This window comes from Ixodes scapularis, unplaced genomic scaffold (assembly GCF_016920785.2).
Source record: "Ixodes scapularis isolate PalLabHiFi unplaced genomic scaffold, ASM1692078v2 ptg002055l_1__unscaffolded, whole genome shotgun sequence".
NCBI classification, from domain to species: domain Eukaryota; kingdom Metazoa; phylum Arthropoda; class Arachnida; order Ixodida; family Ixodidae; genus Ixodes; species Ixodes scapularis.
In genome coordinates this window covers 219,790-234,999 of record NW_024610229.1, presented here as the reverse complement: position 1 = coordinate 234,999, position 15,210 = coordinate 219,790, and the positions used below count along the sequence as shown (strand labels likewise).

The following is a 15,210-nucleotide window of genomic DNA, read 5'->3' as shown; positions in this document are numbered from 1 at the left end:
AAAAAATCCCTCTTGGCCGCAGCCGCGGCCGCAAGATCAGCAAACCGGCCCTGGGAACTAATTTAGAGTTCCCTCGTTTCCCCAACGCACACAGCACAACAAGTAAAAAAAAGTTTATGACCAAATTCATACGGGTAAATAAGTAAAGCACTAACAAACAAAAAAGCTACAACGAAGCAGAAGCTCGTTCATTTCACCGGCAAAAGACAAACGGCGAGCCAGGCACGCAGGAGAACACAATTTGATCGACAACCTTCGAGATTCCTTCGATTTTCTTGTTTCGGTCGCGAAAGTCCTCTATTTCTTGGACCGCCGAGAACTCGTTGGCCCTCTTTCCAAACGGGTGGAAATTGGAGCAGGAATGTTGGCCCGCCGCCGCTCGATCACGGTTCCGACAGGAGAGCGCACGCTTCCCGGTCGGCATCGAGCGAATCGTGAAACGCGAGAATGGCACGCGTGCGAGTGAGCAGTCGCAGCAGCTGGGCATGGTGGGCCCTTTGCGGACACGAGCAGTTCGGAGGGCACCTCCTGTGGGGGCGCTGCTTGCGCCACTCGAGCTCCGTCTTCTTTTTGGCATCCAACATCAACTGCAGGTTTCTTTGGTGCTGCTGAAGCACTTCTTCGTCCAACGGTGTCTGCCGTCTGGAAGCTGCAGCTCCGTCGACGTCGTACCTGCTGCTGCTCACGTCTAGAACCGCTCTCGACCACTGGAAAGAAACGGCGTTCACTGATAACACCGTACCGTCCGTAATTCCGAACTCGGAGAGACCGCATGCATCTTTTCCGAACCTCAGCTCGGCCACTATCTGTGACATGTTAATGGCGGTTCTGGACTTGGTAAGGAATGGTAGATTCTATGCCGTCACTAACATCGAAACGAGCCGAGAAAAAACCGTACGGCGAAGAACACAATCCCCTCTGCATATGAGAAAGAGCTAAATGAACTTGCTTTAAGTTAGAAAAGCAACGAGTGATACTGCCTAATCTTTTTCATCTATTTAGAAAATAAAGTTTCAGGAGCATGGAGCTCCTTGTAAGACTTGGTCACAAGAAATAATCGAGGAACGACAATGTGAGCTAGCATGGGATAGATTTTGGTATTAAAGGGGCCTTCCGGAGCGTTCTGCGATGGTCTATTTATGGCGGTAACTCAATCTACAGGTCCTACGGATCCTAAATATTGAAAAATTACGGTCATGCGCGGCGGGTTTCCCTTTTTAAAATTGCTATCAAAGTCCCCGGCACGCCCCCCTTTCTGAGAGGACCCCGGAAAACGGGAGGGGCATCGCAAGCAAGCGAAGGATTCCGGCGTCACTGCGCGTCACTAACGCGGCCGACCGCCGAGGAATCTCTCGAACTCGCGCGGACCGTCGTCAAGGGACCCGGACTTTGTGCTCGGCAGTCCTCGTTCGTCGCCCGGCACCGTCGCGCTGCTACTGCAATACGCAGTCGCATCCCACAGATGACAAGGAAAACTTTGTCTCGTTGACGTTAAAGGATCGCAAAGCTGGCTTCGGAGTCGGGATCCACGGGAAGAAGGAACACGTGTCCCGCAAACGCACGCCTGCAGACGCCCTGGGAAGCAGACGCGCCGACGCATCACCCCTTAGCAACACGCTTGCATGGAGAAAACATAGTTCGCTGGTTTTGGAGCGATAATTGCGGACTATGTTTCCCGCACCACAATCAGTTTACGTTTTTCTCAAACTCTAATTTACAACAAGGTTAAAAAGTGTCGCAATAATAACGTTCGCATTCACCGTGAGATGCAGCATTTCCATTGGTCAAGTCTTAGTGATGGGCAGGGAATGGGGGATTGTCTTCCGAGAGAAAATAGCCCCGATATATTTCTTCTGCCAGCTGCTTAATAAACGGTTTTGTAATCTAAAACTTTGGATACTTATTAACTTGCACCTACTAGGCAATATAAAAACATAACCAGACGATCGCAGAAAGCTCCGGAGGGCCCCTTTAATGCTACAAGGGATAAACATACACTTGTTCTGACAAATACTCGAAAACCTTCGCTCTAGTGAAATACAGTCTCACGGTCACCTCGTAGATGGCACATTCTCTCGCTGGCGTCATCAATGAGGCAAGCTGAGATCACAAGAATTTTGTGGTAAGCAAACACAAGTGCGTAAACAATGACCGTAGAGCAGCTCCCTACGTCGCCCGACGGGGCACAGCTTTCCGTCGAAAACCGGGACGAAAATCCTCTCCCCTGACGGGAACGCCCCTCGCGACGGTGACGGGAGAAACGACGGCTGTGTGAATGAGACCTTGCGGCATCCCTTGCACGTTTACACAGTTTTCAAAGCAGATTGCCAAACCGTTCAAACTAAAAAAAGGAAAATCAAGCAGGCAGGGGAGACACGAGCCAACTGTTTCTTTAGTAGAATGCTACGACCATCTTACCCCTTTAGTGCAAGGTCAAGAAGGTGCAGTTGGCAATACGGCAAAACCCGTGAATACTCCCAGTCTGCATTTGGACTGTCCATTCTGGGGAAGTGTTTCCAGTTAGGGACGCGCTCCGCTAAATTTAAGGTGAAGCTTTCTCCGATAAATTAAGTGCAAAGTGCCACGGGACAACGTGACGCAAAGGCATCAGCGACACCGATGCCACGTGGTATGGTGGTATCACGTGCGGCGACAAAATGTTACGCAAGATGTTAAGGTGTCGCGTGAAGACACGGTGTCACAAGACGTCACGATGTTGAGCGAGGTCATAGTGCCACACACCACGTCTTTTTCGTCACGTGGCCAGCATCCACCCCTCTCCCCGCCGAATCGAGCCGCTCGGCCACAACGGTTGCACACCCAGGCTGGTATTGCGGGCCATATACTGTCGCCGGCCATATGAGCTCCCTCGGCCGAACGCCGACCGGAGCAGCGAAAATCCCGCATGGGGCGCGTCAAGCGTTGCCCCGTTTTGGGAGCCGGGCTATTGGGACCAAACCATTCCGTTATCAAAGGGGTGGACGTAGGAAGTTTAATAGCAATCCGCGTTTTGGAACGTGAATCTGAAGCACGGCCGATTACAATCCCTCTTCTGGTTGTAGGTAAACGCAGACGGCTTATCGAAATTCTTCACTACATAATATCTCTGACGTGTTATATGCTACTTTGTTATTTGCAAAACCGGTTTGTCATTTTAGATATTTCCTACCCGAAGAGTAGTCCTACGCACAAGCCCCCCTTTCTTACAATCTTTCTTATACCTAGAATAGACAATGATTAGCGATTTTGAAATAATTTAGTTATGTTATAAGGATATGCTATAGATAACAAAAAGAAAATATTTGTGTCGAAGCAGAATAAAGATTCAGGCACTTTTCATGAACGCGCTTTATCGAAGAGACTCCATTGTTCTGCGCTCAGTAGCGTGTTGCTTCGCCAAGGGTAATTCTCTACACGATGACTTTGCAGATGGCTTCCTGGTTGTTCACTTCTCGCTTTACGAGGGATCATTGTTGTCATGCCTAATATCATATCAAACATAGGGTTCTTACATTTGTAAGCATCGATCGAACACTGCTGCTTTATCTACGCCTAAGGCAAGCTCCAGTTTATCAGCAGTTATAACATCATCTCCAAACACTTGGGGCCAACACCCGAAAACGGCAATTCTAATCGCCCATGTTTTTGTGATTCACACTTCTAAAGGCTGGAATCCCGATAAAAGCTATGCGTCCACCCCTTCGATAAAGGAATGGTTTGGTTCCAATAGCCCGGCTCCCAAAACGCGGCAACGCTCGGCGCGCCGCGTGCGGGATTTTCGCTGATCCGGTCAGCGTTCGGCCGGGGGAGCTCATATGGCCGGCGACTGTACGGCTACCACCGTAAAAGGCGTCAAGGAAAAAAACTCGGACGGAACTCACCTTGCCAGTCTTTCCCTTTCGGACGATAACATTGTCGCAGCTGTGGAAGTCACCGTCTTCGCCGGAAAACACTGCGGCAGCGTCCGGAACCGACGCTCCACTGGGGCCAGGCTGTTCGCACTCCACTGGGGAACCCTCGATCACGACCCCCGGAGGCGAGACGCTCCGGCGGACCGCCCGACGAGGGCTTTCACGCCGTCCTGTGCGTCGTCCCACATCGCGGGACCGGTCCCAGGTATCCTTGGCGCTGCTGGAATCTTCTCCCCCAAAGACCTGAGCGTCCAGCAACTTTGCGGCCGGCTCCGGGGTCGGTCGACGGCCTTGGGTGCCGGAAGGGAAGTCTGGAAATGACGCCAAGTGAGGGTCCCCTTGGCTTTCTGGCATGTCGTGGGATGCACGCTCCGAAAGTTTCCCCAGCAGGAGTTCGAGGTCGCCCGGGCTTGAGCAAAGCTCCGAAAGCAAGGGCCCACCACCTTCTCTATGCAAATGCAGAGCTTGACTCGAAGAGACCATCGGGGCCGTTGCCAAAGGTGCAAACATGCTGGAATGTTCGGAGAAGCCGTCGGTTGGCGTCTCGTTCAGGGTGGTTTCGAAAGACGTCTCCTCCGGGACTCCCAGGGAGTCGCTCTTCGATGCAGCTTGTCCTTCGAAACTAGTGACATCAAAAGGCTCCGAGTCACCCAAGAGATCAAAGCCAGAAGTGTCGGGTGACATGGTGGAAACGCTTTCTTCGAATCGGGAGACAAAGATCTCGATGCTGTGATCATGAGCAGCCTCTTGAGACTCTGGAGGCTTGCCGCGCGAGACATCATCGACGCTGCCAGAGAATGATGGCACGAACGGCTGTTTTTGGTCAAATTCGTCGGAGCTCTCTCGCAGGCGCGGAGACTCGTCGCAAAGGTATCTGGCAAAGGGGCGCGGAGACTCGTCGGAAAGGTAATCGGTTTCTGACACAACGTGCGAACTGCAAGTCGAAGTGGCGGGTGAGCTCTGTTCATCCGCGTCGGCAGCCGCGGGAGGCGTTGGCACCGCTGAGCCAGAAGTGCCCGGGACGTCCCACGGCTCTGGGGGCGGGCATGCCCGATTTTCGTCGTGGGGGCGAGCGACCGTACCACCAGCGGCCTTTGCGCGAAGGCTCTGCGGTCCAGTCATCACTGGACACTCGAACAGGTGCATCACCGAGTAGATTTTCTTCTGGTAGCGCTCCTTGAGGGCCTGCCAGGTGTGCTTACCGGCAAGGCCGGACCTTTCCAGGCGCTTGTATACTTCGTTGCCTCGTATAGGCCCGGGTTCTGCGGCCATGAACTTGGCGATGCTGATGTCTTCGCCGAAGGAGAAGTTCTCCCTCACCCGTATTGACCTCGGGCCTCTGATCCGGTGCGCGGTCTCCCCTTCGTCGTCGATGTCCTCCACGCCGTCCTCCGGAGAGGAACTCCGCGCTTCGACTACGAAGTTCTTGAGCGGGACTAGCTGGCCGCGTTTGGAGCACTCCCTGACGAACTCGGTCGAGAAGACGAGGTCGGGGCCGCCCACGGATACCGTGGCGCCGGCGGGCACCAGACTGATGGCTCGCGGGTTGACGCCAGGCTGCACGAGCATCCCACCACCGTACTCGATCATCTCTCGAATCTCTTTCCGCTCCGCGCACGGAATGAGTGAGAAGCACATGGGACCTCCTTCGTCACGGGTGAAGAGATTTCGGCTATGCGTGACGACGTTGGCCATCGCTCGGGGAAGACTTCGAACCGCTTGTCAGCTGCCGCGGTTGCGAGGGGCGTTTCCGTCAGGGGAGACGATTTTCGGCCCGGTTTTCGACAGAAAGCTGTGCCGCGCAGTGTTGCCAACCTATTTTTTGAAAGTACCCCACGCCAGCCTCCAGAAGTCCCTACATTACCCTACACTCTAAAGCTCTGTGGCGAATATATAGCGAATAAAAGCGCTCGTAGCGAATATATTCGCTACAACTGCGATAAAAAGTCCGCTTCTACAGTCCTGTATTTGCTACAGACAAAAAAAATGTAAAATAACAGCAAAATGTCGAGCAACCTAACATACAAAAATAGTCTTGGGTTGCCAAAGGCATGGTAGCGCTTCTTTGGACGAGGACAAAAGAAAGAAAGACAAGACAGACACGAGCGCTGACTGCAACTATTTAATCAACATGGAAATGAGGCATTGATAGGATCGAAGCGTGTATATATGCCTCATTTCCATGTTGATTAAATAGTTGCAGTCAGCGCTCGTGTCTGTCTTGTCTTTCTTTCTTTTGTCCTCGTCCAAAGAAGCGCTACCATGCCTTTGGCAACCCAAGACCAATACCAACTAGCCCAACATACAGCTTTGATAAGTCTACAAAAATAGGTACGTAGCGAATCAATCTATCGAAAAAGATACAATCCTTTCGTGGCGAATATTTTTCCCCACGCTGTTGCGGAAAGGATTTTTTAAGGTTAAGGGACCTTGTTTTCTTTCTATTTGCGTTTTGGTTAAAATTGATCGGTAGCGGATGAATCTCAGAGCGCACAGCAAAGCCCACGGCGAACCCTGACTCGTGCTCGAAAACGAAGAAACAAAGTAAAATCTGCGGCCAATCGTTCTTTCTTGTTGCTTTTTTGTTTCGTTTTTTTTTTTTTGAATCTATCACCGCACTGTCGGGGAGGGAGAAGAAGGGGGACGAAAAATTGGCTGTAAAGACAGAGCCTCAAGCCGACAGAAAAAACAAAACCATGCTACAACACGACGCCGGTCCCGGGAAAACTCCAGCCAATGGGAAGTCATGAATTTTCAAAAGCGCGGGAGATTCACCAAGAGAGAGAAGCGATATTCAGACGAGCTATAATGGAGGCAACAGGTCGTGACCTCCGCGGCGCTTTGCGTGGTAACTGTGCTGAGTATCGGTGCGAGCGCTACGTTAGAACGATAGAGTTAGTTCAGCTTGCCCCGGACATTCCACTCTGAGCTTGCATCGACTGCTGGCACCGCCCGGTTTAGCACAGTGAATTGGGTAAGTTTTCACAGCTCGTTTCTTTACCTCTCATGTTGCAAGTACGTTTGTAGAAATGAACTGTCTTCTCGCCTAGCGAAGGTCTGGCGGATATAACTAATTAGTGTCCTGGAATCCGTTCGCGCTTGTGGAAGTGAACTCATTCTTCTTACGGCAGCGACAGCAATCGGACGCAGAATCATGAGCTCCCCCGGAGCGGCGATAACGGCCCCCGCCGGCCGTGGTGACTCGGCTTTTTCCGACTCCGAAGATTACAGGGTTGTTCTGCCCCAGCTGCCTTCAGGGGACGCGATGTAGCGTGCCGTCGTACTGCACGGCGACATGGCTTGTCGCCCATATCGCATCGAGAACTTCCGCCAACCCCTCGGTGAAGCAGACATGCTCGGTGAGGTTGCCAAGATTGGGGCGTTCCGGATGTCCCATGTCTGGCTTCTCAAGACCGACGCGGCCAAGACGAAGCTCCTCGAGGCGCCTTGCCGTCAAGGGCCGCACATGCCTCGACCAGGGGCGGATCCAGACCTCCATTTTGGGGGGGGGGGGCGGTTCCTCGGCGTAAAACGGGGGGGGGGGGGAGTGTTTATATTTTTTGTGGAGTTATCGTTTTTACTAAACTCTGATAACATAATATAGATCTTGAGAGCTTTTGTATCGGTTTACCTGTAGGGGATGAACTCTTTGAACTTTCTGTGGCTATGCACACCAAGGCACACGCTCCCGTACTTTTGACCGCATAGCCTCAGAAAGCTGGGCATCTGGCCAACGCAATGTCTCTGCTCGTGCGGAAAATCACGTGCAATTGCAAGCCTACCAAAGCTATATTCACGTGCACGCCACACGTGCCTGCTCGTATGGGGCACCAGTCAGGACGCTACACTGTAGCGTCCTGACTGTAAACTTGACCGTAAAATTTACGGTCAAATACCAGGCAGCTGATACTGCCAAACTTGTACAGTAAAAATAACGGTGCACTGTAAATCTGGTTTACGATAAATTTAAACGGGGACCGTAGAAATCTACAATCAGCCTTCAAATTTGCGGTAAAAACAAAATTTACAGCGCGCCGTTATTTTTGCGGTGCAATTTAAACGGCGAGAAAGGTGGTAGTATTCAGGTTCATAACATCATTGTATAGTGATGTTATGAACTCAATGATGCTATGAACCTCGACTGAACCAAGCACGTTTTGAAGGCTTTCAGCAAGTTGGTCGAACATGTATTGTTTGTACAAGAAATGCCGACGTTGAAATTCATAAATGGTTTTTTTAACTGTTGATACCGGCATAAGAATCGTTCCGTTGAACTTCAGGTACAAAAAAAAACGAGGTCGTATTTTACGGCCTTCCTTTTTTCTCCTGCAGACAGAGACATTAACACGTCGTAGTTATCATTAGGGGATTGCATCACGTTAACAGCACAGTCTTCATTAGAATCCGCACTAGTCGACCGAGTCGAAGAGTCCTCAACCTGAAGCGGGCCTGCAGGCGATGCGCCGTCGCCCAAGAAACCCGGCACTCGTAAATGCGCCCAGTTCAAATGTGTCTTGATCGAACTATGATTTCACACCTTCTGACAGTTAAAGCACGAACACGAAAACAAAATACTGTCGGTGATGTGGCCTTTTAGATGTTTTAGCAAAGCCTCCCTTGTGTGGCACTCCTCTAGGCATGGTGGCAAAGTGCACTAAAAGCTTTCCAAACTCCTCGAAACAAACCAAACTTCCCTTAGGCGTACCAATGCCTATGTCTTCTCAAAATATGACACCTGAGAGCATCATACGTAACAAACTGGCGACAGCATCCTTCGTCCACACACTGAAGAATTCGAGAGCTGAAAACGTGCTCATCGAATTGCACAACCATCAAGCGTGCTTGAACAGAAACTACAAATTCTGCAAGTAAACATCTTTTAGAGTGTTGTATTTATGCCACCATTACACTATCCTTGCCAATCAAGCAGCAGATTGATAGTGAAATACCTGCCTCGAGCATCCAGTTGCCTTCCGCTCCAAATTTTCACGTGCACAAAAATCCGGGAATGCCACAAACGAACGAGGACAAAATGGCGCGGAGACGGGTGGGAAGGCGAGAAAATGAACTGAACGTCAGCTTTTTCCAGTTCCCTCCGCGTTGTCCCAACCAACGTTCCTTTCTTTTGTTTATGCTTCTAGCTAGTCGCATTGTTGCTCTACTGTTTGCTCTTAGTTCTCTTTTTTTTCCTTTTTCAGCAAGGAGGGAGCGCTCCTCCAAGCCCCATAGATAATACACGCGATTTTCTGCCACTTTACGAAAATTCTCATTTAATAACCGTTACACCGAGTTTTTCAAACTTTTTTGCTATAAAAAGATTGGTTCTTCGTCCAACTATCCCAGAGAGCTTATTTTTCATAAAGACATTTATTATATTTTATATTAAATCGTGAAATCGGTCGGAATTGGCTGTTTTGACATGTTTACGTTAGAACGCGTTTTTGAAAACCTGTTTATTTTGAACTACAAATGTGTCGTGTGGGATATCTGCGGAATTTAACACGGAATTCAATTATATTAAAATTATAGCTGTAAGTACATCCGTTCTTTAACTACATCGAAACAACTGAGCCAAGGTGTTGTGGCTTGTTTTCCTCGTTTGGACGGTCAAGACTAGTTCGACGAGCGCCGCGTGAGGGCGCCACCATTTCGCCACGCACGCTGCTCTGATTTTGTATTACTCCGCGCGCATGCGCTCTTCAGTAACGCGCTTGTGGTGGTCCAGAGACGGCAAGACCCGTCCAGACAGAGTGGTTTTGTTTCTCGGGGTGGGGTGTCAGGCGGATAGCTGTGCGTGTTTTCATAACTAGAAAGGCCGTCCTCGCAGCTATGGGTCCAAAGAGGTATAAATATGGCAAGCGAAAGGTCTCGAAGTCGCAAATAGAGTTTGCACGTAAGCGACCCTCTGCTGAAACTACGGATGGTGAGGTTTCAGGTGAGGTTGAGTCATTGTGTCGTAGCGCTGCGAGAACGAAATGACTCGGGGTGTTGAAGATGCCGCTTGGGAAGCCATGCAACAGGCCGGAGTGGAAGAAGCGAGGCGCACGAAGAAATCTGGCGAGATCGATGCCGAAGGCTATCCGCTTGTTACCGTCGTTGCAGACTGTGCGTGGTCAAAGCGATCGTACAGGCACAAGAACGACGCTCCTTCTGGTACGGTAAGTACTACATTTCTTCCTCTAAAAGGGGCGCGAATTTTGATCGTAGATATAATATACATTTCTTTAGAGTGCGTTCGAAAGAAATGCGAAGCATGTTTTTCTCGCCACGAAAATACATTAGTCTCTGTCGCTAGGCTACATTTGGGCGGACGCTGAGCATTTGGCAATGCGTAGTTTATTTTTATGGTGAGATGACCGTGGTTAGAAGCCCTCTCTGTTGTATGTGTATTTCTGTGAATGCAAGATTTGTTTCGGCAACTGGGGTCCGACGATTTCTCACGAAGCACTGGAAACAGTTATGCTTTTTGTGTGCCTGTTTTAGTGACCGCTGTTTTATGTACTATATACATTCCGAATATACGCGGTGCCTTGCAGTCAGTTCGTCAGACGACGTTTTAGACAGCTCGTTTCTTCGAAGCTGCACTTTTTCAAGGATAAATCGTTCCATCGGAAATAGCCGGCGTTCGTTTCATCGATACACCTTGTGACGTTTCGTCTAGTTTTTCTATTATGTGCGTGCTCGCGCTTGCGTACGTAATTGCGCGTCCGTGTCTGCTTGCGTGTGCGCCTGCATGAGCGAGGATGCTTATGTGCGTGCCCCCCATGCACATGCGTGTTTTCATGCCTACGCTTGAGTATATATACCCGCGTATCTGTGTGCGTGTTATACGTGCATGTGCGTGTTTGCACGCGTGGGCGTTCGCCTGCTCATAAGTGCGCGTGCCTGTGCGAGTGCGCGCGTGCACGTGCGTGTGTAATTCGTGCGTACGTGTGCGCGGGTGTGCGTGTGTACGTGAATTTGCATCCGTGCCTGCGCGTGCATCCGCGTATCTGTGTTCGCGCATGCGTATGAGTGCCTAATTCGTGCGTGTTTGAGTGGGCGCATGCATACTTGGGCGTACGTGTACCCAAGTACGCACGTTGTCGGACTTTGCGGGAAAGGTTCCAGAAGCTCGAACCTGGTCGAACTCGAACGTCGGCTGGTTCGCGACACCTTTAGTACTCACGTTGCGGACGGTTGGTGATTGGTCGCTGATAACTTCACCGTAACTTTTTGCTTTATGTTTAGCGCCATTTTTTATATTTCTATTCGTGTGATTGTAATCTTTTGCGATTAAACTCTCTGTACCCTTTCCTTGTGACCTATGAAACGATCTCGAACGCCTCGAACAACAGCGACGCTTGCGTTCGTTCTCGGGGCTAGTAGGCAAGGAGGTTAGAAGTATTTATATGGCGTCAGACTGCCTTTCGATGCCGAGTCACAACACAAAAGTATGGCCACCGAAGGCAAACGCAGTTATCTTATTGACGAGTTTGCGTTCTTTTATTTTTCACAACTCTCGCGAATCAAAGATTTGCTTTATCGTTTGACGGTCATGTTTGTGGGCGATGACTCAGCACGTGAATAGACTCTATAACGGTTCATGGTGTTTTTCTCTGCTTTTAATTTTTAGATACAACGATTCTGCTGCAGTGTGGTACGAACTACACGAAAGTGCTCAACCTTCTACGAAGTCTTCCGAGGAGCAGAACGTGTGGGGATCAGGACTATTGGAAGATATGCTCTCAAGTGATGACAAACTGCCTGGTCGCCAATCATTACAAATTGTCTATGAAATACGCTAAGAAACTATCAGTGTCGTTAGAAATTGTATAAAATTACTTCGTTGTGCAGTGTTTGTGACCATTTGTGAGGAAGTAACTAAGGTATATGCCGGTAGTTTGTCATATATGTATTCGATTATGTATTTATTTTTAAAGTACCTAATATACTGTGTTTTTACTTAACTGGAACGCGTTTTTCTTTCAAAAGAGGGGGAGGCATTTACCTTAGTGCCGTATTCACTGTGCCTTTAGGGGGCTCGGCGAACATTACGTGGGAGATCACTACCTGGGTGGGCAAATTTCCCCTGTTCGTAAAAATGAAAAAAGTCGACCTATATTTGAATTATTTTTTTTTATTCTCGGTGGGTCCAACAAATAGGGTTCGACCTATTTTCGAGTGAATACGGTAACTTTAATTTTTATTTTGGGTTACGTCGGACGTAACTCGAATGCTTGACAGTTACGTTGGGCGTGACTTTAATTTTTATTTCGGGTTCCGTCGGGCGTAAGGTTAGACACCGCGTTACACTTAAGCAAAATAGGGGCTGCGGGTTCATCATATAAACCAACCATTTGTGTTTGATTCAAGCGCATCACTGGCCTAAAAAAAATACTGCCTTCCTATAGGAATGTAGCGCGTCAGATAAATTCGTTAATTTTTACTTTTAGTCCCTGGCCCACCAGATACAACATCTGACCTAAAGCAGTGTTCCGGATCTCCTTCCAAGACCTCAGGCGGGTCGTCATTCAATCCAGGAGTCGGCGGCGTCTCATGGCCGTGTTGCTGGTGCTTCTTACTGGATGGTGCAACCGAGAAAAAAGTGGTCGTGCTTGGGAAAGGCAAGTATGGCCGCCGTAAGTATAGATATTGTTTTTACCTTTGCTCGAATCCACCTTTAAGAAATGCACAGTTCGCATGTGTGCATCTCTCAATGCTTCTACAGTCAGCTGTTAATATTTAGAGTGCTCCAACTCTGTCAGCGCTAGTTTCTTTAGATCATGCAAATGGGATGCAGCACTAAACCACATATGCTCTCGCAACAAACAGCGCTCTGCTGAAGCACTGTGGAATCTACTTTGGCTTCATAATGCAGCACAAATTAGTTGACGCCAAGTATAGCTACTTTTGTGACTCCGTTTTACCAAAAGCTCTGCCGAAATAAACTTGCCACCTTATAGGTAGTGCAAAAGAACCTCGCGTGCCTAACCTGGAGAAGGGCATTTTTTTCATAGGTCAGTTTTTTTCTTATACCAATACCTTCACCCTCCTTGAAATGTTAACACCATGTGACACTCAGAAGAACAGTAAACCCCTTAATGTTGGCGAACCTTTAATTTTCGCGGCCTTTAATTTTGCGGAATTCAGTGACTGCGATTATGTCCTCTGTGACCGATTCGAGAAGAAAAAGGGGCCACCAAGATAAGGGGGTTTTACTGTACATCGGAGGAGAGAGAAAGTTGCTTTTGTTTGCATGCAAGAGTAAAACCAACAACAACAATCATGGTGTCGACACTTTGTGAGCCTATCTCTGTCTATTGTATGATATCAATTTTGATTTAGTTCGTTAAACATTGCTGCCTGTACATTGTGGGATGTCGTCTTCAACACGAGCAGTGGTTTTCCTCTGAAGCAGGCAGCGCGGACGCGTGCCGCAGCACAACATAGCTCATTTGCAGGTGGTACCGCAGGTTGAAGGATGGTCCGCACAATATGGGGGAATCGCAATTCAATGTTCTACCTCGGGCGTAGACAAGATATTCTCATTCTAAGTCATTTTGTCTACAAATCGGGAACTTGCAACGAATGTACCCGCATGGATGGAAGGGCCAGACAAGCCTCGTGAGTGCTTCGTTTTCTAGCCTCTCAGTCCTGAACCCACTCACGCACCACATGTGTAGATGTTCCGATAGGTGGGAGCACTTATTTGGAAAATGGTGAATGGCAACTGTTGTTATCTTTAAGGTGGACTGCATATTCGCAGTACTTTTCCTCACTTAAAAATATGTCTTACTAAAAATATGTAGTATAGCCGATGACACAAAGAGAATGGCTGGGCGTCCTCCAGCACGTGCTTGTGCTTTTCACCCAGCTTTGGACAGATGTGCTCGCTCCAGGCTCATCAGACGCTGAAACGTCATCGAAGGTAGCAGACGGGCTGGAGGTGGAACAACGGAGACTTCTCCCTGCCATTCTGATGGTGTCAGTGAGCGTGTACTTCTATACTCTAACTTAGCTTAACCTGCACAGAGCTGAGTAGAATAGGCTTGGCAAGTGCCCTTAATGCATATGCATTTGTACAACTGAGGCACTTTCTAAATCAAGAACATTGTGTACCTTACCTTCAAAAACACATCATTTTGGGGGTGCAAAAGGAATGCTAAGGCATATTTTTGTTTGTATTGTCCTATTACGCATCGACTCCTTTAACTTAATGCGGAGTCGACCCAGCCTCTTGAAAAATTTAAGGCTTGCCAGGTAATTTTGGTTTGGCGTTAATAATGGTTTGCACCCGCAGTCATGACAGTGACATAACAGATCATGACTGCGGGTGCAAACCATTATTTGCTTCGTCTACTGTTCTTGAGAGGCACAAAGATAGGACTGTTAGAGAGATTATGGAGGCTGGTGCTATAAACAGTTCCGGCACGTGTTGTGTCAGTGTGGCGTCAATTGACTTGGCGGATAAGGAGTTAGCGTACTTGCGGTCCGTGGCAGGGCCACGGATTGGTTGAGATGTGGTGCGGTGACGCAGTGTGTTTCTACGCTGAGGTTCTTGAATTAAATCAGTTGAAAGTTAGCACTCTGTGGTGTCTGTCCTTCCTATGTCCCCGTCTTCAAAGCGCAATCATGTTTTCTAACGTACCGTACCAACTTGCCCAACAATGAGCACTTGTTAAAAAGTGCTATTGTGTTTTAAGCAGCTCGCACCAAATATTTTCTTGAAATACATAGGTTCATGGAAATTATTATGAAGATGTTGGTAGACAGTCATGGTGAGGCCAATCTTTAATGCCAAGTGGTCCACTTATTCAGAGTTAATTGAGTTTGTAACTATTGTAGGTCGCAAATTAAATTTTTGTGGTACGCAATGGGCACAATCATCCGTAATGACTAGCTCTACCTAGGGGAACTTCATACGTTTACTACGGCAAGATGGTTTCGCAAAACGAAGTATTTAGTTTATTCAACTCCTGCACTAACCTTGTCTTTAGAAACTTTTTATATTCTTTACGATGCTGAGATATTCCTGCTCTAGATATTTCCAGTTCATCATTTTTCTCGCAAAGCATTCGAGAGAGCCAAACCCTGTAATGTACGGAGGGAACTCACAGAGTGATGCGACTGACAGTTTGGAACATTCGGCACTGTAACAGTAATAATGACATGTCACTTATGTAATGCTCATTATCGCAGATCAAACTGCTTTTTCCGTCTGCACTCATTTTCAGTAGACTCATTCAGCGAACTCCCACCTGAGACTGCAGCACTTGGTTCTGCAAAGTAATTTGAATGAATAGAGATGCAACAGGTT

General features: G+C 48.5%; 1 protein-coding gene across 1 annotated transcript; it reads right to left on the bottom strand.

Moving 5' to 3' along the window:
* Positions 1-383: 383 nt before the first annotated feature.
* Positions 384-5,606, bottom strand: LOC120839868. Its single transcript, XM_040210247.1, has 2 exons — positions 3,882-5,606; positions 384-707 (listed from the first exon to the last, which is right to left on the bottom strand). Exons 1-2 carry the CDS (start codon positions 5,604-5,606, stop codon positions 384-386), a joined length of 2,049 nt encoding a protein of 682 aa, XP_040066181.1.
* Positions 5,607-15,210: the final 9,604 nt, after the last annotated feature.

Excerpts from the sequence above, each read along its gene's own strand:
- LOC120839868 (XM_040210247.1), bottom strand. The coding sequence starts at position 5,606 with ATGGCCAACGTCGTCACGCATAGCCGAAATCTCTTCACCCGTGACGAA. Across the intron at positions 708-3,881 it reads GAAAGGGAAAGACTGGCAAG|TGGTCGAGAGCGGTTCTAGA; the intron begins GTGAGTTCCGTC and ends GTTTCTTTCCAG.